The sequence below is a fragment of the Sphaeramia orbicularis genome, chromosome 14 (assembly GCF_902148855.1).
Source record: "Sphaeramia orbicularis chromosome 14, fSphaOr1.1, whole genome shotgun sequence".
Classification (NCBI taxonomy): domain Eukaryota; kingdom Metazoa; phylum Chordata; class Actinopteri; order Kurtiformes; family Apogonidae; genus Sphaeramia; species Sphaeramia orbicularis.
In genome coordinates this window covers 6,638,701-6,663,226 of record NC_043970.1, presented here as the reverse complement: position 1 = coordinate 6,663,226, position 24,526 = coordinate 6,638,701, and the positions used below count along the sequence as shown (strand labels likewise).

The 24,526-nt window shown below is 37.9% G+C and overlaps 1 protein-coding gene across 1 annotated transcript in view; it reads left to right on the top strand.

The window, feature by feature from the left end:
- The window catches only part of zw10 (zw10 kinetochore protein), a 56,284-nt gene extending 36,719 nt beyond the window's left edge, over nt 1–19,565 (top strand). Inside the window, exons 10-16 of the mRNA XM_030153909.1 lie at nt 405–622; nt 1,387–1,458; nt 1,538–1,707; nt 4,451–4,581; nt 5,456–5,587; nt 15,632–15,834; nt 18,880–19,565. Of these exons, the coding sequence (XP_030009769.1) occupies nt 405–622; nt 1,387–1,458; nt 1,538–1,707; nt 4,451–4,581; nt 5,456–5,587; nt 15,632–15,834; nt 18,880–19,000 (1,047 nt within the window). The 3' untranslated portion in view covers nt 19,001–19,565. The remainder of the gene's footprint in view (nt 1–404; nt 623–1,386; nt 1,459–1,537; nt 1,708–4,450; nt 4,582–5,455; nt 5,588–15,631; nt 15,835–18,879) is intronic.
- The last annotated feature ends 4,961 nt before the right edge of the window (nt 19,566–24,526 follow it).

Here is a 24,526-nt window from a genome sequence, read left to right as displayed (position 1 = left end):
AGATATCCTATAGTAATTCTTCATTCTAACCATAATGCTGTCAGATCAGATGACTGCAGACAGCGGGAGCGGAAGCGTTCATTCTGGGTTAAATAGTGAACGCACCTGTTTAACGCACCCTTCAACGCAAATAGTGAGTGAACGATGGCTTAGCGAACGAAACGAGCGCAGAAATGGATTTTGGGTTCGTTAAGCCTCTGCATTCGCCGACCCATCATTCGCTCTCTATTTGCGCTGAGGGGCACGCAAACAGCTGCGTTCACTATTTAACCCAGAAACGTACCCCTGGCCCCTAATGGTCAAAGTTTGACTGTTTTATTGGATTGTATCCCATTGGACAGGAGCAGCTTTTAGTTGGCCCCTAAGACACTGATGCTCTGACAAACAAAATGTCTTGTTCTCAGATCACTCCAGATTCCAGACTGTGTCTGCCCAAGCTCCCTGCTTCAGGCTTGGACAAGAAAAAGGAGAACTGTAAAGAGGAGGTGACCATGGAGAACAGCAAGCAACTGTCTGCATGGAGTCTGTGTCTACCAGCCTGTCGCATCAGTGAATCAGTGCAGCAACTGATGGAGCTGGCACTCAGCACTCTGTGTGAGGCTGTTGGAAGTTCCACCCAGTGGTAGGCCCAAAGAAAGCTCCATTTGGCGCAAATATATATATATATATATATACACATACACACAAACACACACACAGGGTGGGGAAGCAAAATTTCCAATGAACATTTAGTTGTTTTTTCTCAGCAGGCACTACGTCAGTTGTTTTGAAACCAAACATATATTGATGTCATAATCATACCTAACACTATTATCCATACCTTTTCAGAAACTTTTGCCCATATGAGTAATCAGGAAAGCAAACGTCAAAGAGTGTGTGATTTGCTGAATGCACTCGTCACACCAAAGGAGATTTCAAAAATAGTTGGAGTGTCCATAAAGACTGTTTATAATGTAAAGAAGAGAATGACTATGAGCAAAACTATTATGAGAAAGTCTGGAAGATACTATTAAAGAAGAATGGGAGAAGTTGTCACCCGAATATTTGAGGAACACTTGCGCAAGTTTCAGGAAGCGTGTGAAGGCAGTTATTGAGAAAGAAGGAGGACACATAGAATAAAAACATTTTCTATTATGTAAATTTTCTTGTGGCAAATAAATTCTCATGACTTTCAATAAACTAATTGGTCATACACTGTCTTTCAATCTCTACCTCAAAATATTGTAAATTTTGCTTCCCCACCCTGTGTGTGTGTGTGTGTGTGTATATATATATATATATATATATATATATATATATATATATATATATATATATATATATATGTAGAGAGAGAGAGTGAGTCAAATTGAATGTAATCAGCTTTTCTCCTGCTGATTTTTGCAGTGCACTACAACTCTTCTTCACAGTGAGAAATATTTTCCAGCTGTTTTATGATGTTGTACCAACATACCACAAGTAAGTCTTCTTCCACTTCATGACAGAGCCATATTTCACCTGAAGGCTTTATAAGTTGTGTCTCTGCTGCTCTTTCTAGGGAGAACCTGCTGAGGTTTCCTCATCTGGCTGCCATCCAGCACAACAACTGTATGTACCTGGCCCACTACTTGCTCACACTAGGCCACCATTTCAGAGCCCACCTGCCAGAACCACTCTGTGAGGGCGTCGCAACATTTGTGGACATGGTTCCCGGCTTCAGGAAACTAGGTAAACTCAAAGGGTCAGGAATCAATGAAAACCCAGCCTTAGGGATTGTAGAATCTGTCTCATGCTCACAATAACCTCTGGACCCAATACTATTATGTTATGTCTGATGTTTTTGCCATAGAAAAAATGTTTTATAAAGAAGCTATATTTAATATCATGTCATGCATGTTCTTGTGGGTTTATACATATTGTCAGAAAAACCTGAAGTTGCATCACTGGTTGAACTTGTGTCCTTTTCTCTTAAAATAAGATGCTGTGTTGATCAGTTACATATCAGGGATGCAAAATTGTTGCATTTTTGGCAGTAATAGATGTTACGAATCCAAAACTGGACCATGCTCAAGAAACAACTGTATGTAATTTATCCTATTTTCTTTTTATACCCTCACCAGCCCAGAGGGCGGGGGGTATATAGATATACCAAGAATTACATCTGTCCATCAGAGGTTTTTGTCCATCCCATTCCTTGGACACTCTTCACCTGATACTTTTCAAATGCAACATACATGTTCTTTACCAGTAGGAGAAGTACAGTGCACAGTTTGATGTTGGAATTTCAATTTTGGGATATTTAGTTGTTTTTTTTGTTTGTTTTTTACAAATTCATATATATATATATATATATATATATATATATATATATATATATATATATATATATATATATATATATGTGTGTGTGTGTGTGTGTGTATATGTATATATATGTATATATGTATCTATATATATATATATATATATATATATATAGGCCAAAAGTTAGTTATCTATCTATCTATCTATCTATCTATCTGTGTGTGTGTGTGTGTATATATATATATATATGTGTGTGTGTGTGTGTGTGTGTGTAACTAGATCTAACTTATTACGAATATTGGCTGGTTATTACGTTATTGGCCTGGTAAAAAAAAATTCTTTGCACATGTAAAAACTGAGCCAATGTAATGTGATAATATATAATATGTAATGTAATAATATATTAATATCACTGTATTTAAGTTTCATTTATTAGACATAACTGTGATAACCACCCCATGTAACTCACTCTTGAATATAGTACATGTTTTTTTCCACTGTTAAGGATTTTTTGATTTCCCATAATTGACCACTAGATGGCAATGGTTTGACATTTACTTTCTTCAGTTGTCCAAACTTTCTTGCTTCCTTTCTAGCACACATGTTGACAGGTAATCAGTGATCAGTTTTCTTTGGTGAACAGTTCATTTTGTTGAAATTCTTGCATATACCACGTACAATCTTATATGTTTAGTGCAAGAGGGTATAACATTGAAAGTGTATTCAAAGTTAGCTGACTATACCTAGTTAACTGTTGGCTAGTTATTAGCATTATAAACTATTACAGCTTGACAATATCAGGGGGTATAAACAGTTTTTTGAAAAAGTGTGTTTTTATGTGTGTGTATGTGTATACATATTTCATATCATACCATTGTCTATATTTTTAAACATATGCGCTTCCACTTCGTTCAGAGATAGCTTGAAATTCTAAGGAGCAGCAGACAGGACTAGAAATAATTTTAACCATCAAGTTCAGAGGTGTAGTCCAGGGTATGTGGGGGTATATGAAATTTACCCACTTATTATTCAGTCAGTATTGGGTATACCCACTTCTAAATTCCCCTTATGCGTACCATTCAGTAGTATCTGCAGCCAAATTGCCCATTTTTTCTTCTAGGTTGTTAAAGCCATGACCCACCCTACTCTGCCTCTAATTCGTTAGTACTCGGTGCCTTCACTGATTAGATTGGTTAACTTTAGGCATGAGGACTGATGAGCCAATCAGAGGCAGAGTAGGGTGGGTCATGCCAATGAAAATATTGCTAATTAGTGCTGGCCATCTCTGCAACCTGATCGGACAGCTCAGGTGCCAGTGTCATCTCAGTTGTTTGACAGGTCACTGCACATCTCGAAAGATATGCAATTATTGGAAATGCAATTGAGAAAGGTTGAATAAACATCTTTCAGCTGAGTGACAGCTATCGAGTGAACCTACTGTCATGGAATACATAATTCTGAGGTAAGCTTTAAGGTGGTCTCAGAATGAGTCAATGAGGAGAAGAGATTTTGTCACCAGTAGTTCAACCATGCGACTAGGCTAACATTATGAAAGGCTGACATTTTCCTATGTTTGCCTCATGTTGAATACATTTACATTCATGCAGCTGCTTGTGTGACCAGTAATACCTACAAACAAAAAAAAAAGACAAAAATTGAGAGTATACCCACTACTTCAGGGACCATTACACCACTGATCAAGTTAAATAGACAAATACATAGAGAGAGAGAGAGAGAGAGAGAGGGGGAGGTTTTATCACAGGTATGTCTAATAACTGAAACTTAAATACATTGATATCAACATATTATTATGTTATTGGCTCAGTTATTACATTTGCAAAGAATTTTTTTTTTACCCGGTCAATAATATAATAACCAGCCAATAATGTAATAAGTTATAACATTATTGGCCAAAAGTTATTACGTTATTGGTTCAGGACTTTTATTATGTTATTGACCAGTTATTGCATTATTGGTCTATTACATTTTAAAAGTGGCAAATTTATTATGTTATTGGCCATTATTACGTTATCGGTTGTTATTACATTATTGGCTTCTACTAGGCTACCTTTTGCTTCCTTGTCATATGATGAACAGCACAGTCAGAAATTGCAAATTCTCTAGATATTTTCTACAGATACTAATGAGTTACTTACTGTGTTTGCAGGTGCACAGTGCTTCTTGGCTCAGCTGAATGTGCAAAGAGCTGAATTGTTAGAGAGGCTGTCTACTGCACATAAATTCTGCAATCTGGATGATGGCGAAAACTACATTGCAGCCAGTAAAGCAGTCAGACAAGTAAGTGGAAAACACTTCTAGTATGTCACAAATTTCATCAATCACCTATAGATGTGTATTTTTTTCTATATATGAGACACAGCTTGTTTTTCAATGAGTTCACTTCAGTTTAGGTTGTATTAGATAAGTTTAATTTGGAGGATTGATTACGTTTCAGTTGAGTTTATGTTTAGTACTAGTTTGGGGTTTTTTGGTCTTTCAGCTCCACATGGACATTTCTCCAGTTACTAACAAAAAAAAAAAAAAAATAGACTACAACACCCAGGATGCTTTGCAGCAGCAAACATCTTATCACAGAGATTTAAATTCTCCTGTTTCTACCATCTCTGACCATTACATTTGATAGAAACATTGCAAGGCCTTTTCCTTAACAGCAGTAGCTATGGCTTATGGGTATTGTAGTCACTATTTGTAGAGAGGGAAACCAAGTTCAGAGAGATCTGTTACACTGTGGACTGATCTTTAGTTTCTTGGAATGTGGCTTGTTTTGCCTTTATACATACAGAGCTCTCATAGTTTTGAAATGTTTAGGAGTTTTAATCTTTATTTGGCCTTTCAGTTTAGTTTTTGATGTCAATGTAGTTTGAATTTAGTTTTGTGATTGCCTAAGAAGTTTGAGTTTTATTGCAGGTATTGTTATGATTTTAGCTGTGTTTGTCTTCAGTATGATATTTCAGGTGTTATGAGGAAAGCCTTGATGTACTGTATGTAAGTTGAAAAATGTCAGATGAAAGACTGTACGACATCCAATATGCCTTACCACATTTTCATTATAGGTCCCATATTATGCACAGGCAACTATAAATAAGAACATGTTCTTAATCAGTCTTGCCTGGTTAAATAAAATAAAATAGACTATGCCGCTGTAATGCAGGTCATCCATCAGCTGAAGCAGCTGGGCACAGTGTGGCAGGAAGTGCTTCCAGTCACTATATACTGTAAAGCCATGGGGAACCTCCTCAACACAGCTATTGCAGAGATCATCAGCAAAATCATGATGCTCGAGGTTTGTCTCTTTTTATCAATGTGTTTACAATGTGATATGTAGAAAACTGTCAAAACTGATAGTTTTCTACAGCTTGTGTGTGTGTCTGTGTGTGTGTGTGTGTGTGTGTGTGTGTGTATATATATATGGGTCAGCAACAAAACATGGGTGTGACAAGGTTAGTAATTTAAAAATATTTAGAAAATTTGATTTCAATGCTTAAATCAAGTTTGTTAGTGTTAATTTTTCAGTTTTGCTTGTTTTATACAAGGGCCGTTCAATAAGTTCATGGCCTCACCCAGAACAGAACAACACAGACTGATAATTTATATTTTATTTTTCAACATAATCTCCATTTACAGCAATGCACTTGGTCCATCGATGTTCAAGCATCACTATCCCATCACGAAAGAATGTAACATCCTGTATTATAACAACCAGTATTTCTGGGTGAGGCCATGAACTTATTGAACAGCCCTCGTACATTTTGAGAGGGGATGCATACTTTTTTCCCTAAGTTTAAAACTTTCTGTCCATGAAAATATCAAGTGGTGTAACTGAAATAGAATGAGAAATTTATTTAATAAATTTTCTACAAAATTGAGTAGCTGAGGGAGCAGATTTAAATCATCATTTTGTTCTACAAGTGCCCTTTAAAAGATTCTAAGATAGATAATATCTAAATCAGAAATTTGTGTCTTTTTGTGTCATTGAGCAGACACACATACCAAACAGCACATCTGTTTTTCCACATAACCTTTAACCAAGTTAATTAAAAAGGCAGAATATCTTCATTTACCTTTCCATAGACATTTAAAATAAATCCTACAAATATTTACTTTGCATTTTCATAATATTTTGGGTAAAATCCTGGTTACACCAAAAGACATAAACCAGTTACACCCTAAGACACTGCCATCCCATTAAGCCAAAAGCAGTTATTGAAGACATTAATACTGAATATCCAAGCGTAAAAGTCCACAAGAGGAACTGAAATTGTTTTTTTATAATTATTTCTGATGTATCCAAATAAAAGGTTTGCACTCATTATTTGCGATCGTAGTAAATCAGGCCCCCTGTCTTTACCCTACACCTGAGTGGCTTGTCCCACAAAAGGCTCATTATCATACATTCTAAGAACTAGTTTGACATTTAGCTCTTGCAGACATTTGGCAGAGGTGGAGGGAAGGCTTTCTGTTTGGTTGTAGAAGTCAGCTGTAAATGGGCTGGAACAGTGGCATACTTCAGACTTTGCACTAAACATGAAACCTCTCTCCACCAAATCACAGCTACTTGCTCAGGTATCACTTGGTGAATCTGGAGTGTTCCTTTCACTGGTGGGGTATTAGCTGGGACACAGTCATCAAATTACAAAATGGCCTCCTCTGAATTAAAAATTTGAAAAACAGAAAATAACAAATATTGAAGCATTTATTTATTGAAATAAATAAATAACACAAATGTCATTGATATTTCAATAAATTTAAAAAAAAAATATTTTTGGTTTTAAAATAAATTAAATTGATCATTTATGTGAATTTAATCAGTTAAGTATTGGTAAAAAAAGCCAAGTTTCACTTCTTTTAAAGCTGCCTGTTCACCTTTATCAATGAGTATCACTGCTTATAAAACTTCTTTTTTTAAAATCAAAGGTCTTAATTAAATTAATAAATGTACCATATTGGCCTAAACTGGAAACATTCACTAAAGGGATCAATTGGTGTAACTGGTTACACCAATTGACATTTCAATTTCACATAATTTTTTCAGGCATTAATATGGACACCTACCATCAACCTTGACATTTTTGTAACTATCTTAAACAGATTTTTTTTTCAAATTAATATGTTTTTTGTTTTTATTGACATGTAAATGTCAGCGCACAACATCATGTCCTAAAATGTCCAAATAACTCATATTTATAAGAGAGATAATGACCTTGACACAGGTTGAGTAGGATCAGTGTCCTTTTTTTTTTTTTTTTAAAGAATATATTTATTCAATTTTCATTTTTTCAAAACAACACAAAACAAACAAACAAAAAACACAGCTCAGCATCACAGTCAAAACTGAAACAGAGATTCATAGTCAGCATGGAGACAGATACTCATCACATCCACATCTATACAATACAACAAAAAGTTCATTCAAGAGCAGATGAAAGCTCGAGACAAAATTGAGGACACATTTCCCTCAGTATAGTCCAGGAAGGGTTTCCAAATGTGACTGAATATGTTGATCCTAGAGTGCGTCAGGCATGTCAAAAAGTCAAGCGGAATGTGCTCCAGTATCAGCTTCCTCCATCCACAAATAGAAGGGGGTTTATCAGAAGTCCAGTGTAGTAGTATGTTCTTTCGGGCACAAAAAGTTAAAATATTATATAGTTTCCTATTATGTTTGTTACTGATACACCTATTTGGTAAGCCAAGGAGAAGAGATAGAGGGTCAAAATCAATGTGGGTTTTGAGAATTTTTCTAATTTCAAGTAGGACAGACTCCCAGTATCCCTGAATGTTAGGGCATGACCAGAGACAGTGTGTGAGGCTGCCTTCATATATTCTACAGTTGAAACACTGTGGAGAAGAGCCCGGTTTAAATTTAGATATACAGTTTGGCGCCAAGTGGGCTCTATGTAGCAGTTTAAGTTGTAAAGCCCCAGAACGATTACAGATAGTAATTTTTTTGGCCGCATTCCAAATTTCCCTCCACATGTCTTTTGTGATATCAATATCCAGTTCTCTTCCCCAGGACTGAGCCAAAATAGGAGAATCAAGCTTACAATGACCTTTCAAAGTTTTATAGCATATACTAAGTGACACCTTCCTTCTTCCAAAAAACAACTTTTCAATGTCCGAAACCTCGTTGTCCTTCATTAACGATGTTTCTTTTTTAACAAAGTCTCTTATCTGGAAAAAGCGAAAAAGATTGTTTTTCCCTGTTCCAAAGACTTCAACAACTTGGTCAAATGACATGAAAATTCCTTCCTTAAAAAGACAACTGAAAGTGGAAATGCCTTTAGTTACCCAGTCCTCAAAACCTGAGTCCAGCACACCTGGAAGGAAGTCCGGATTATTGACAATAGGGGTGTAGGGGGAGGTTTTCCCAGTTCTCCCTTCAATGTGACGAGCCATTCGCCAAGCCCTAACTGTATTAGCGATTATTGGGTTATTACAAAATTTATTTACCATTTTCATGTTTTTCAAAAAAAGCAAGCTTTTAAGAGGGCATTCGCATAATGAGGCTTCTATGTCCAGCCACACTGCAGATGAGTGTTCACATGTCCACTCTCGGGTATATAATAAAAGTGAACTCACCTGATATTTTTTTAGATCTGGAAGATCCAGGCTTCCCATATGATTTGGAAGCTGTAATGTTGACATTTTTATAACAACTCTTTTTTTGCTCCAAATAAAGGAACTAAACCAGCCTTTTATTTTTTGGATCAGCTTGTGTGGAAACAAAATAGGAATCATTCTCATTGGGTAAAGCAGACGAGGAAGAATGTTCATTTTAAGGAGTGAGATCCTGCCTAACCAAGATATGGGAAGGCTGGTCCAACGCTCAAGTTCTTGTTTGATTTTGTCGAGTAATGGGACAAAGTTAGCCTTAAACATTTGATCAAAACAGGGAGTGACAAAAATACCCAGATATATAAATCCTGCAGGTGACCACTTAAAGGGAGAACTGAGAAGGTGGTGTTGTTTCCCCAAAGGCATAGCCTCAGATTTTGAGAGGTTGATTTTATAGCCAGAAAACAAACTAAACTCATTGATAATTGTAATGACCCTATGGACTGACACAGCAGGCTTGGAAAGAAACAGCAAAACATCATCGGCATAAAGAGAAATTTTATGGAGCCCTTGCTCAGTGTTGACTCCAAATACATTAGAATCACCTCGAATTACCTCAGCTAGCGGTTCAATTGCAAGAGTGAACAGAAGAGGGGAGAGAGGACAGCCCTGTCTGTTTCCTCTCCCAACCTCAAAGTTTTTAGACCTAAGCCCATTTGTAATAACTGCAGCCAGAGGACCATTATAAAGGATTTTAATCCAGTTGATAAAATTAGAACCCAACCCAAATTGTTGTAGAGTGTTAATCAAGTAGGACCACTCAACACGGTCAAACGCTTTTTCTGCGTCGAGGGAGACCACAAGACCATTCACAGTGCGCTGCTGACAGAACTGAATTACATTTAGAAGACATCTGAGGTTATTACATGAATTGCAACCCTTAATAAAGCCTGTTTGGTCAGTATTTATTACATAGGGCAAGATACTTTCCAAATGTGTTGCAAGAATTTTAGACAGAATTTTTAAATCCACATTAAGCAATGAGATGGGTCTATAAGAGCCACAATCTTCTGGAGGTTTTGTTTTTTTGAGAATCAAGGATATATTAGCTTCCTTAAGAGAAGGGGGGAGAACACCAGTGTCCAACGAGTCATTTAGCATGTCTAAGTAGGGCTTTGACAATAAATCCCTAAATTCCTTGTAATAATAATAATAATAATGGATTGGATTTATATAGCGCCTTTCTAGACACCCAAAGCGCTTTACATTATTGACCCATTTTTCATTCGCTCTCACATTCTCCCTCTGGTGGTGGTAAACTACATCTGTAGCCACAGCTGCCCTGGTGCAGACTGACAGAAGCGTGGCTGCCATTTTGCGCCTACGGCCCCTCTGACCACCACCAAACATTCATACACCAGTGTGGGTGGCACTGGAGGCAAGGAGGGTGAAGTGTCTTGCCCAAGGACACACCGGACTGACTAGGACAGAGTGGGATTCGAACCGCCAACCCTTCAGTTATTGGACGACCCGCTCTACCAACTGAGCCATGGCCGCCCCCATGGTAGAATTCAGATGTGAATCCATTCGGCCCTGGTGCCTTCCCATTCTGAAGGGATTTGATAGCTCTCTCCACTTCCAGCTCTGATATTTCTGCATTTAAACCTGTCTTTTTATCATCTGGTAAGGTTGGGTAGATTAATTTGTGAGAAAAAAGTTTCCATTAAGGACTGAGAGTTGTCACATTGTTCAGACTTATATAGATTCCTGTAAAATTCTAGAAAAGCTGCATTAATTACCTCAGGATCTGTAGAGCAGGAGCCACTCCCATCGGAAATTGAAGCAATTGTTTGGCTAGCTATTCGAGTTTTTGTAAGATATGAAAGATATTTGCCTGGTTTATCCCCATGTTCGAACAATTTTTGTTTGGCAAATTTAATTTTGTCTGTAGCATTCTGTGTCAGTAAAGTATTAAGTGAGCAGCGGATGGCATTAAGCTCCCTTAATTTAGATTGTGAAGGTTTTTTAAGATACTCTTTTTCTACGAAAATAAGCCTTCTTTCTAATATATTCCGTTGTTCTGCAATTCTGTGCTTTTTGCTGGATGTGTAAGATATTATCAAATCCCTACTAAACGCTTTAGCAGTTTCCCAAAGAAGAGATGGGCTACTAGCTTTGGGCGAGTTAACAGTAAGAAAATGTTTGAATTCTGTTCTGATATATTCTACAAAATTAGTGTCCTTCAGAATTAGGGAATTAAGTCTCCAGTGTTTTAGCTGAGCTCCTGCATGTTAAGGGATAAAGTTTAAATACACTGCTGCGTGATCAGATATGACAATATGTCCTATTTTACAAGAGACCACTTGCTTCAAAATGACTTTAGGAAGAAAAAAATAATCGATACGTGTATGACATTTATGTGGGTTGGAGTAAAAAGTGTACTGTTTTCCTGCAGGGTGGAGTTTTCTCCACACATCCACAAAACCTACTTCTTCAATGAGGTCAAACACCTGATTAGCTTTTCTGGGAGTAGAGAGAGAGCCAATAGGCAGCCTGTCGATCAATGGATTCATAAGACAATTAAAATCACCTCCTACAATAATATTTTCCAGAGGGAATCCTACGAGCTTTGTCATGACTTCTACTAAAAAGGTAATAGGGTGGTCTGATGGAGAATAAACATTTAATATAGCAAACTCTTCCCCATAAATGACTGCTTTAAGTAAGACATATCTCCCATGTGAGTCCTTGATACACTCTACAAGTTTAAAAGGTATGGATCTTTTAATGAGAATTGTTACTCCTCGACTTTTACTCGTGAAAGAGGAAAAGAAAACATGGTCAAAGCCGCACTGTTGCAGCTTTAGGTGTTCTGTGTCATTCAAATGCGTCTCTTGTAGTAAAGCTATATCTACACCTTCCTTCTTTAACGCTAAAAGGACCTTTTTCCTTTTAATTGGAGAATGACTACCCTTAATATTCCAAGTACAAAATTTCAGCATTATCTTTGTTTATCCAAATTTACTATGCGATGCCATCTCAATGCTAACAATATGCCAAAGCTGCAAGGTGCTGAGCCGAACAAACAAAACTAACAAAAACATAAAAATTACAAACACAAAAACAGCGCTTTCCATGTGCGCGTCCCCTTTTATGAAACAGGGGGTTACCCTAACCAAACTCTTACTATGTTTTAGCTCACTCATAGAGTTACAGAGAAAGAAATAGAACTCCTGTGAGGTAAAACCCATCACCTAACCGTCACTCCTACATACCACTATCAATAAAATAAAACTAGTGATAAACTTGAGCAGATATAACAACAACAATAATGATAACAATAAATGGACCGTTGTTACTCACATTAATTGTCCTTAAAGAAAACACCAAATGCAAGAATTATTTCCTTAATGTATAATCTGGTCCGACGCAGTTACTCCCATGGGTCATCAGATTCGAGACGTTTCAGCCAAAATTATCCATAAACTCAGACACTTTGTCTGGTGAGTCAAAAATCCTGGTGTTCCCGTTATGCGTGATCCTTAGTTTGTCTGGGTAAAGAAGGGAGTACTGGATACCTGCCTCCCTTAGACGCCGTTTCACCCCATCAAATCCTTTCCATTTGCATGTGGTGTCAGCCGAGAAATCTTGAAAAAACATGATCTTGGAGCCCTGATACACTTGGGGATTGGGCTGGTCCCCGATGCCGTTCCTCCGCGAAGCTTCGAGTACCCGCAGCCGGTCTCTGAAGTCGTGAAATCTGATCAGTACCGGTCTTGGACGCTGTGTGGGCTGAGGACCCAGTATACGATGTGCTCTCTGTAGTTTTATGCGGCCGTCTTGGGTCTCGATGTGTAGGAACTCGGGCAGCCATGTTTCAAAAAATTTTAGGGCTCCATTACTCTCTACGCCTTCTGGTAATCCGAGAACACATATGTTCTTCCTCCTTCCACGATTTTCCAGATCTTCGACCTGTTGAGCCATTGCGTGAATCTGTTTCTCCAGTGACTGTATGCGCTCCATAGCTTGATTCAGACCGTCCTCCTGTGTTGAAATTCTCTCTTTGGCGTCTGTAGTATGTTGAGTCAACTTTCTTATCTCCATGGCCTGACTCTGAAACATTTCAGCCAGTGAGTCCACCTTTTGAGTAATGACAGTAGTAATATTCCCAGTGATCTCTTCGATAACTTGGCAAAGGGCAGGGTCAAGTATAGTCGTGCAAACTGCTGGTAGCTCGTTTGCTAGCTCTGCGTTAGCCGCACCATCAGTACTGGCCTGCTGGGTGTCCACTTCGCAAATCTTGCTGCTTTTCTTTGTGCTTTTGGGCGGCATTGTGTTGGAGCGAGTCATAAAATAGTCATCGATACTCATATTACCATCTGTAGTCAGCAGGAGGGAAAAAAGGATGATATTCTGCTCAAACTAAATTCATGTGGTGTGCAGCTCAGCGAATCCAACCACTCACTATGCCACCATCTTGAAAAGCCTCAAGTGTCCTTCTTAATGATGTAATTTCCTGTCACATGATCTTCTTTTGCAATATTAACAAAATGGCCTCTATAGGTGGTTACACCATCTTGACTATTCATTAAAGGTGCAGGAGACTTTCGTGACCAATTTTTCATCAAATCTGTAAAACCTCCGTCATAGCCTAAGTATCATGAATCTGTAAGTCTTTCTGTGGTTACTCACCTGAATCTCTTGCATTACGGTGAACAATTTAGAAGTGCCATCCACCATAAACAAACCATGTGTTTACAAACAGAGCGGGGAGTTAACTCGGGCATCTTCAGAATTTTGTCGCGACGTACATTGTGGGAAGCGAAGGCTCGCGCAGCCGCCTGACAGCGGCAGCTGCTACAAACATGACGCAGAAATGGCAGGAGCTCCCTTCCCTCTATGCATATTCCTCCAGCCGTTTCCGCGTTTCAGCCATTTCTGTGTCGTGTTTGTTTCATCCATGTAATATCATATGGTTATGCTGCCACAGCTGCTGTCAGGCAGCTGCACAAACCTCCCTTTCCCACAACGTATGTCACGACAAAATTCTGAAGATGCCCGAGTTACCTCCCGGCTCTGTTTGTAAACACATGGTTTGTTTATGGTGGATGGCACTTCGAAATTGTTCACCATAATGCAAGAGATTCAGGTGAGTAATCACAGAAAGACTTATAGATTTGTGATACTTAGGCTATGACTGAGGTTTTACAGATTTGATGAAAAATTGTTCACAAAAGTCTCCCGCACCTTTAAGTTTACTTGACCGTCAAGATTCCCCAAATAAATACAAAAATCTAAGTAATTATTTTAAAAATGTCTTCCATTCCTGTGACATGAATGTAGTGTCAGATTGTGCCAATCTATATTTTGAGGCATTTTAATAAAAATTTTGTAGTTTTTAATCAAGGTAAATTATTTGGTGCAAGGTTTTTTTGGTTACACCAATTAGACATTTTCATGCAAAACTGTTAAATACACACCCAAAATAGATTAAATCTTTGTATTTTCCATTCAAGACTGCTTTTAAAAGAAGTCTTTGACCATTCTGTAAAGTTATTTTAAACTTTTAAGGCCTTTAAATGTCTATAAATTGCTGGGTTAAAAAAAAATGGGCGTCATGTCACACCGAACCATTTTGGTACGCACCTGTTCGGTTCGGTACACAGCTGTGCCGAAATGGCACAGTATGTTGAGAAAAAGAAAAAGTAACTAAAGACGTCGGTCAATGCGGAACTTTAAATCCGCGCAAGTTCCACACAGACATATTGAAGGAGCGCACATTAACCCGAAATCCGAAATAGCAGCTGATATAAGGTAAAAAAACAAAAACCAAATATGATGTCAACCTGGAAGGAAGAGACAGAAGACCTTCCACCATCATTACAGTCCCGTTTGTGATCACTACACGTTCAGGTGAAAGACAACCGATTATGTCCATTAGGTCTCAAACACTTACACTTACTCTCTCTGTCTGTCTCTCTCGCTCCCACACATAGACTGGATAATAGAGGAATAGAACCCCGGAGTTGGATGTTGAAAGTATGTAAAGTTTAACTTTTGTTTCACGCCAGCGTTAGTTATGGACTGCACCCCCACATGCGCTCCCCCGCTCCGACCAACAAATCGACAAATCGCACCCTGCGCGCGCGCACACACACACAAATACACAAAGTGGCCTAAACAGTTTATTAGCTACCTAAAATAAATAATTTGGTTAATTTTGTTGTCAATGTTGCTCTAAAGTTTGTTAAAAGACAATACCAGTTTGCCCTCTTGTTGATGTTGCACTTCATGTGGAATTTTGTTGTTATTTTTATGCAGAATGTGAAATGACAGAACTGTGATTTGATTTTTGTTAAAAACTACCTTTCTGGGAAAAAAACAATACTAATGTTTAAAATACAATTAGTAATATTTTATTTATTTTATTTTCTATTTGATTTATAGCAGCAGAATTATAGTACTCCTGTTTTTCTATATTCTGTTGTCTCCAAAAATTGGGGGGAAACGTTCAAAAATTTATAATAAATGCATTGAAGACATTTTGAGGGGTTTTCTTTCTTCCCATACCAAACTGGAAAAAAACGAACTGTGGCTTTCAAAACCGAAAATGTACCAAACCAAAAATTTTGTGTACCGTTACAGGCCTAATATATATGTATATATATATATATATATATATATATATATATATATATATATATGTATGTGTGTGTGTGTGTGTGTGTGTGTGTGTGTGTATACACACACACACTAATCTGTGTTTCCTGTGCAGGATATCTCCTCAGAGGATGGGGAGCATCTGCATACTCTGTGTCAGACAATCACTGAGGAAGGTCCGTTAGTCTTCACCCCTCTGGCGGAGGAAAACAAGAATGAGAAATACCAAGAGGAAGTGTCTCTTTATGTGAAGAAGTGGAGTATGTTCAAGGAGCTCGTCATAGTGCTGAGGGCCAACCTGCAAGAAATAGTTGACAGGTATGAGGAGCCACTGTCCTTGAATCAATAGTAATACTTTGGCTTTCACACCAGTTCCTGAACAATACTTTTTTTTTCCAACAGCAATTTTCCATTTGAAGTAAGTCCATATACTTGAAAAAGTCTAGTAGAGTTACTGAGCCTCTCTTTCTCTCTTTGCTGTACATGTTACATTAAACCGAACATAAATTTTTCTAAAAACTGTCCCCAGTCAAGAATCCATCTGTTTTTCACTGAAAAATGGAGTGAATATTGCTGTAATTAGGTTTGGAAAGGTTCATTATAAACTAATCTTTTATGTCCAGAATATCAAAATACAACTCATTAAAAAAGCTGATTTTGACTTCAACCATTCATTTTAATGTTTTTGTTTTGTTTTGTTTTTTTATTGTGACAAATTCCATTTTCAGTCTTAGTCAAATAATCCGGTATTTGACTCAGACTGAAACTTAAAAGTCCTTCTTCAGTAAACAATGTATGGCTACAGTATGTTTGAAAAGATACACTCCAGATGAAAATTTTAAGACCAGTTGAAAAATTGCAATTTACATTTTGCACTGTTGGATCTTAAGAAGGTTCTTATGGAGAGAAATTTGTTTCTTTATTCATCAATCCAAAAGAATGGATTTGCAATTCAAAAGAATAGACTTGCAACCAAAAAAGAGATTTGAGAGCAAAAGACAGTAAGTGGCAATAAAAAAAAGATCCTTTTGCTTGTAAATCAGTCCCTTTGCTTGTCAGTTGAAAACTTTTGTTTGAGACTTCAAAAATTTTGCTTGAAGATCACTCCTTTTTGTTTGCAACTTCAAAAGTTTTGCTTGCGAATTTAACTGCAATTAATGGGCGGGGCCTATGCTGATGGATGACGGAAGAGTTTTTATTGGTGGGTTTGACCTGGCTCCAGCGCTGGCTCCAGCTTCCATGTTAAACCCACTTCTTCTTTTCTCTTATGTTATGTTACAGGGAGGTCAGTTGATAGTCTTTTGCTGTTTGAAATTGAAATGTAGCCCATAAGCAATGAATTACACCAAATAGTGTTGGCTACAGCCTGTACATTCACAGCCTGAGCAGAGGATGGAATGACTGAGTGAGTTACAGGGAGGAGTTGTGAGACAGCGGGTGCCAAGTGCCACGGCCCAGTACCATGGCTCGGTACCAGGTGCCATGGCGCATAAAGAGAAATAATGACAGAGTGACATAGGAGCCCATTGGATACCCACAAACACAACTGAGAGAGGCAATCAGGTTATCAATTCTTCTTAACGATTCTCATTTTCCAGCACGATGTTTTCTGGTTTTCCCTATGTCGCGTCCCGAACGGATCCAAGCTCACCACAAACCGGGTCCAAGCAAGCACACCTCGGACCCAGTCCGAGCTGACCACGGACCGGGTCTCAGCTCCCCTCTGGCCTCGGAGACAGCACACAGTGCTGTGCCTTCGTGCAATGGGTGCCAGGTGTCACAGTGTGGTGCCAAGGCGTGGACCTGAGTTTCAAGTCAAGTCCCAAGTCCTAAACTTTGAATTTCAAGTCCTTTGAGTCTTTTTAACAGTAATAATATATTACATTTAGATGACAGATGATATACACTTTTTAAATCAGCACCACGGACCCGGTCCATGGTGAGCTGGGACCCGGCCCTTGGTCAGCTCGGACTGGGTCCGAGGTGCACTCGCTCGGACCCAGTTTGTGATGAGCTCGGATCTGGTCGTGATGTGACGTAGGGAAAACCAGAAAACATCGTGCTGGAAAATGATATCCGTTAAGAAGAATTGATAACCTGATTGTCTCTCTCAGTTGTGTTTGTAGGTATCCTATGGGCTCCTATGGCACTCTGTCATTATTTCTCTTTCTGTGCCATGGCACCTGGCACCGAGCCGTGGTACTGTGCTGTGGCACTTCACATCTGGCACCCGTTGTCTCTCAATGCCTCCCTCAGTCATTCCGTCCTCTGCTCAGGCTGTGAATGTACAGGCTGTAACTGACGCTATTTAGTGTAATTCATTACTTATGGGGAACATTTCAATTTCAAAGAGCAATAGACTATGAACTTACCTCCCAGTAACATCACACAATGGAGAAGTGGGTTTAATGCGGAAGCTGAAGCAGGTGCTGGTCAAACTCACCAATAGAAATTCTTCTGTCATCTATCAGTGTAGGCCCCACCCATTAAGTGCAGTTAAATTCGCAAGCAAAACTTGTGAAGTTGCAAACAAAGAGGAGAGATCTTCAAAGCAAAACTTCTGAAGTCTCAAACAAAAGTTTTTAACTCAAGCAAAGAGGACTGATTTATAAGCAAAATTATCTTTTTTTGGTTGTAATTCTATTCTTTTTAATTGATGAATAAAGAAACAAATTTCTCTCCGTAGGTTCTAAGTTGAGTTTCAAATTGCTTAAAGAAGAAATGGGAGACAAAAAAGAACTTGAGTAAGCAAGTTATTGAAAACAATTAAACTGAAATAGGCTTTTCATCAGCCAATCAAAACTTTAAGACTACAGCCTTTAAAAGCCAAAAATCTGTGCAAAAATGTGGATTCAATGTCATTTTCTGTCAGGTATTCACACTGTCATGACCTCCTGATGGCAAAGGCAAAAAAGCTTTCCCTCTCTGAACATGGTCAGATTGTTGAGCTGCATAAGCAAAGCTGCTCACAATGAGCCATTACTGCTGAGGTTCAGGTTAAATTGCTGACTCAAATTTCTTTTTGTCTCTCACTCTCATTTCTTCTTTTTGCATTTTGAATCTCTACTTAGAAGATCCAACAGTGCAAAATGTAAATTCATGCAATTTTTCAACTGGTCTTAAAATTTTGATCGTGTGTAAGTACAGCAAGGTTTAGATCTTTTAGTGTTAAGTTAATATGATTTATAGAAATGTCTAAAAGTTGTCAGGGCTAAATGTCATTAGTGTACTGAGGTACTGAAATGTGGTGTCAGCTCACAAGACTTTTCCTCAATACTTGAATGGAAGGTGGATTAACAGCTCTGGTGCTGGGCTCATACGGGCTTGTCTTTATGTCTGATTGGTGTATGCTTGCCTCTACAGGTGGGCTGATGCTAAAGGCCCGTTGGCAATGGAGTTCACCAGTTCAGAAGTGAAGAGTCTGATCCGAGCCTTGTTCCAGAACACAGAGAGGAGAGCGGTGGCTCTGACAAAAATCAAATAGATCAGAACAAACTGCCATCAAAAACACTTTGTTTTCTCAGAAAAACATGTATACCTTCATCATTTTCTGTTCTCAGTAGAACTCAATAAAATTCTAACCATGAACTTTATGTTTGCTCCACATTGTTTTAGCAGATGTGGGTGGCTCTGTGGTTGTAATCTGTGTTCCTCCTGAGCAGATACACTGCAATCAGTGCTTCAAAGATTATACAAGGCCTTTCGACTGGCTCCAGTAATGCTCGCTATAGTTGTGTAACCTGTGGCTAACCATCTGCTGACTGGTCATGTTCTATCCAGGGTTAATGTTTGAACTTAAATCTGTTGCTCTACACTTAAACACATTGAAGTCACAATTTTACACAACTGACTGAGCTGCCTGTGAGGAAACTCATTGTATAAATGCGGCGATGCAGTGGTGTGTGTTAACCTCAGTGCCTCAAAATGATCACTTAACATGGATCCACGTATCTTGTTATGCATTTTCTGTACAAGCTATTAAACATGTCACTTATATTTGTCCAAACTATTTTCCGTTGTTTTAAATAAATAATTTCTGTAACAGATCATGTCAGCGTCATGTGTTAAGGAGATCACATTAACATGTATGGAATGCAATTGCACTGACAAAATTGTTCGTTCTATTTAAACTGATGTGCATATGTACTCAGTAGGTCACCTCCATGAACTTAAGTTAGGCTTACTCCTGTTCTATAGGACTTTTGTGATTAATTTGCTTTAGCATCAAATTAATTCACCGTGTTTTGAGCAAACAAAGGTTTTCTTATTTTTAGTCTTTTGCGTATTTTTTTTCTTTGAACTAAGGAGTATGGTTCTTGCCAGACCCCTCTCCATTTCTGGGCAGATTTTTTTTTTTGTAGATCTCTCATGTTGTGGCACAAATTTATAAGCTTCAAGGCTTTCCTATCTGTTGTATTGGTGGGGGGTTCTACTGCACATGCAGTAGAGTCTGGTAAAGGAAGTTAAATCTAAGGTAGACAAAAGTGTAATCATGAAGATTAGAAGATTTTGCTTCATTTTGACCCCTTGAACTCCAACCCAGGACCCCACCATTCTCCTGTGGTGACATGTCTTTAACAATGATAAAATATTGTTTTGTTGCTTATGCAATAATCACCTTTGTGTACCACTAAATTACCTCTGCCATTCCATTGTATTTAAGCATCATTTAATTGGGAAAATTGCAAGTCCAAAGACTCCAAATATAAAAACAATAGTATCAGTATATCTCATACTTCGAGATAAAAAGCTCTATTTGGGAAAAGGCCCATTTCACAATATTCAATAGAATAGACAGAACATCTGTATAATAAACAATACAACAGAATATCTTGTTACATGACCTGTATCAAATTAAAGTATCTCTTAAACAAGAGGCACTTTTTTTTTAAACCTGTGGACTCTTCACTGGGTATGAATGTTCATTGATCTTTTACACACTAACACATACACAAGACTGGACCCACAGATACAGGTTATTTATCGTTTCAGAAAATGTGGAAGCTGCGGGATGTGTTGTCATGGACGTAATAGTAGAAATAATAGTTGTCGTCATTATTATTATGCAAGACATTTAGGGTGTTTGTCTTCAGTTGGTAAAAAGTAAAGTTCATAAACAAAACCAAATGTTCGACTCCTTATAGTTTCTGCTTTTTGTTTAATTTTTTGCAGCTATTGCTGTGGGTGTTAATCAAGAACATAAAATATCCTCATTCAACTGCAGTACATCATGTAGTAATTCAGTGGTCTGACATTTGTTTTGCCAACACACTCAATTCAAATACATTATAACTAAATACATAACGATCAGTATGATATTGAGTCATATACATATATTAAAAAAATATATATATATATATATATAATATACACACACACTACACACACACAGTATATATACATACATACACACTACTGGTCAAAAGTTTTAGAACGCCCGAATTTTTCCAGAATTTCACTGAAAATAATGCAGTTTAATGTCTCAGTGTACTCTGAAATTAAAGCTTTGAACAAATAAACAATTGAAGTTAAAAAAGAAATCATGGAATCAATTTAGAAACCAAAATGTATTCTAAACTTTTGACTCATCAAAGTGGCCACCTTTGGCAGATATAACAGTTGAACACACTCGTGGCATTCTTTCTACAATGGAAATCAAATATTCTTCAGAAAGTTCTTCCCAACTCTGTTGCAAAAGTTTCCATAAATGTGTAGCACTTGTAGGTTGCTTATCTTTCACTCTTCTGTCCAGTTCATCCTGAACCAGGTCGATGGGGTTTAAGTCTGGAGACTGTGTTGGCCACTCCATGTTTTCAAGCGTACCATTTTGTTCTTTTTTCTTAAGGTAGTTCTGGCATAGCTTGGACTTATGGTTTAGGTCATTATCTTACTGTAGGATGAACTCCTGACCAAATAGGCGCATCCCAGAGGGTACTGCATGGCGCTGCAGAATGCTGTGGTAGCCGTTTTGGTTCAGGGTGCCTTTCAATCTGTAAAAGTCAAGCAAAATCCAGCTGATGTGACAGTTGATGTCACTGAGGAACCATCCTTTCACCTACTCAACGGTGTACATAAGTCCTGTGGGATGAACTGAAGATTTCACATTTTGATTCATCAGTCCATAACACCTTCTTCCAGTCTTCAGTAGTCCACTGACAGAGTGTCATAGCCCAGGCAAGCCTCATTTTTTTATTCTGAAGTCTGTGGCTTTCTTGCTGCAACTCGACCCATCAAACCTGCAACTCGAAGTCTTCTCTTCACAGTTGAAACTGAGACTTGCTTACTATGACCACTATTGAGCTGTGCTTGAAGCTGTTGTCCTGTGAGTCACTTATCATGCAAGCTGTGACTCTCAGAAACTTGTCTTCTGATTCTGTTGTGGCTTTGGGTCTGCCAGACCTCTTCCTGTCAGCATTTCCCCCAGTTTCTGAGTGCCTTTTGATGGTGAAGGAAAGTGGACTTACTGACACCTTGACTTTCTTGGCAATTTCTCTATAGGAAAGACCTACATTTTTAAGTGTTATGATGGTCTGTCTCTTCTATCGTTAATTACCTTTTCCTCGCCATTTTTATAGTAACACACTACTTTCTGCAGTACAATACTGTTCAAATAATGCCCACAACGGTATGGTACCAAAGTGTGTTCCAACACTACTTTTATGCAGACAGACTGGGTTGGAAGTAATTAAGAAACGTTGGGACACCTGTAGGAATTGGTAACACCAACTTTCTAGGCTTGATCAACCTCCATTGCTGCAAAACTGGTTTAAGTTGTTAACCCATTTCTTGTTCGCTGAAAAAGGCCTTTTTGTATAATTCTGAAATGTACATTATTTTTCAGTTTTGTTTAACCTTACCTCTTTTTTTTTTTTTTACCTCTGGCAGTTCACCGCTTCCTTTGTCCTTTGTACCATTTCAAGCTGTTCATTGGACTTGAACTGCTTGAATTTCAATACAAAACTGGAAAAATTGGGGTGTTCTAAAACTTTTGACCGGTAGTGTGTGTGTATATATATATATATATCAGTCTTCCACTTCTTATGGCATTTGGCGTGCTATACATACACGCAGAAAGCTTATAATGCATACAGACAACCAGCCAATTAAAAGTGGCGTATATACAAGGGCCGTTCAATAAGTTCATGGCCTCACCCAGAAATACTGGTTGTTATAATACAGGATGTTACATTCTTTCGTGATGGGATAGTGATGCTTGAACATCGATGGACCAAGTGCATTGCTGTAAATGGAGATTATGTTGAAAAATAAAATATAAATTATCAGTCTGTGTTGTTCTGTTCTGGGTGAGGCCATGAACTTATTGAACGGCCCTCGTATTTACATGAGTCATGATATCATGTTGGAGCTGTCATGACATACAATACGATTTCATTATTTGGAAGGGCACAAACAGGATGAAGTCATAATGAAGTAACCCTTAGTTAATTTGATAGAGCACATTTGTGATGTGTTTTGGAAATGCTGAACAAATGATAAAATCAAATGTCAGACACCTTCATTAACGTCCTGAGACTCTGAAAAGTACAAGTTTCTGCTTTTTCTGCATGACTGTCAATTTTTTTTTAGATACTTTTGTAATGTTTTATGAATAACCTTTTAATTTCAAATTATTTTAATTATTATTTCAATTTAATAAAACTCTGAAAACAAAAAGGAACAAAAACTCACAGTAGGGTTTTAGGAGGTTAATACATTACTTAATGTATTGGACATGACTCACTGATTCATGCATGACTCCAGTGGTATTTGTAGCCTGTTTTGGGGGGTGCTGCACCACCCCTAAATTGAATCCCAGCACCCCTAAAATGTAAGAGATTTATTTATTTTACTTTATGTCCATTTTTGACGAGCTAGAAAAATTTCAAAACTATATACAGTACATAGTTGAAACGTAATATTTTAACAAAAAAAATACAGCCCCCCCACCACACACACACACACCTTACCTCAAAAATGTTTTGATCCACCCCGCCCCTCCCACCTTTCCGTAATTCGGACTCTGAATGCTCAGAGCAATGTGCTGCGTTCCAAAGTTGGTAAGACACAGTGCCTGGCTTAAACCAGGACATGTGACATATTTCTTTACTTCTACCACTAAAATACCAACATATCATTATCATTACTAGTCTTTATTTTTGCTGTATTGAAATGCAGATCACTGTTTATGTTGTTAGGTAGGAGTTAGCTAATGTTTTTTCTAGCTGGGAAATGTTCCAGGTGGTGCAGTCAACCTCTGTCCTCTGTTTGAATTGGACTGAGAGAAGAAGCTGCTGCTGTGTCATGTGCATGTGTATTAAAGGCAAGACAGACAGACACCCAGCCTCATCATGGATATAAGATTGATTAAAAAAAAAAAAAGAGCCAGGTTCAGGTACGAGTGTAAGATTAAATGGTGTGAGTTCATTTTGCACAGCAACCAAATATTCTAGGGAGCATGGAGTTGGTTCGGAACCAGTTCTGTTTTCAGAACTCGGAACCGGTTCATGGAACCAATTTCACGTTCCCAATATTCTATTAGTTATGATTATCTGTTATAAGTTGGATAAATGTATCAGTTTATATCTCTTATTAGATAGAAAATGCATTGTTTGGTTATTTGCCTTTTGGTTAAAGAACAAAGAGAGGGGAGCAGAGAGAGGGCTTTATTTACTAGTATTCTTATTAGTATTTTCTCACATTTATGTAACTTTTCATCTAGTTGAAAACAATATATTTGTGTATGATTGTCAGTGCAAAGAGGGAGAGATGAAAGCAAGGAAAAAGAGGAAAGACCGCAAGATCAAGACGAACCAGGTAAGAAAACAGAGAATAGTGGCACAACAGTAACTGTTAAGATGAGAAAGAAAAACATTCCCTTCACAATATCATTTTATATATACATCATGGAAGTTATGTGTTCTACCTACATTAAATGCTTTCTAGAAGTACACGTACACTTAATATACTATATCAGTGGACTTTATTCTAAACAGGACACAAGTTTATTTTT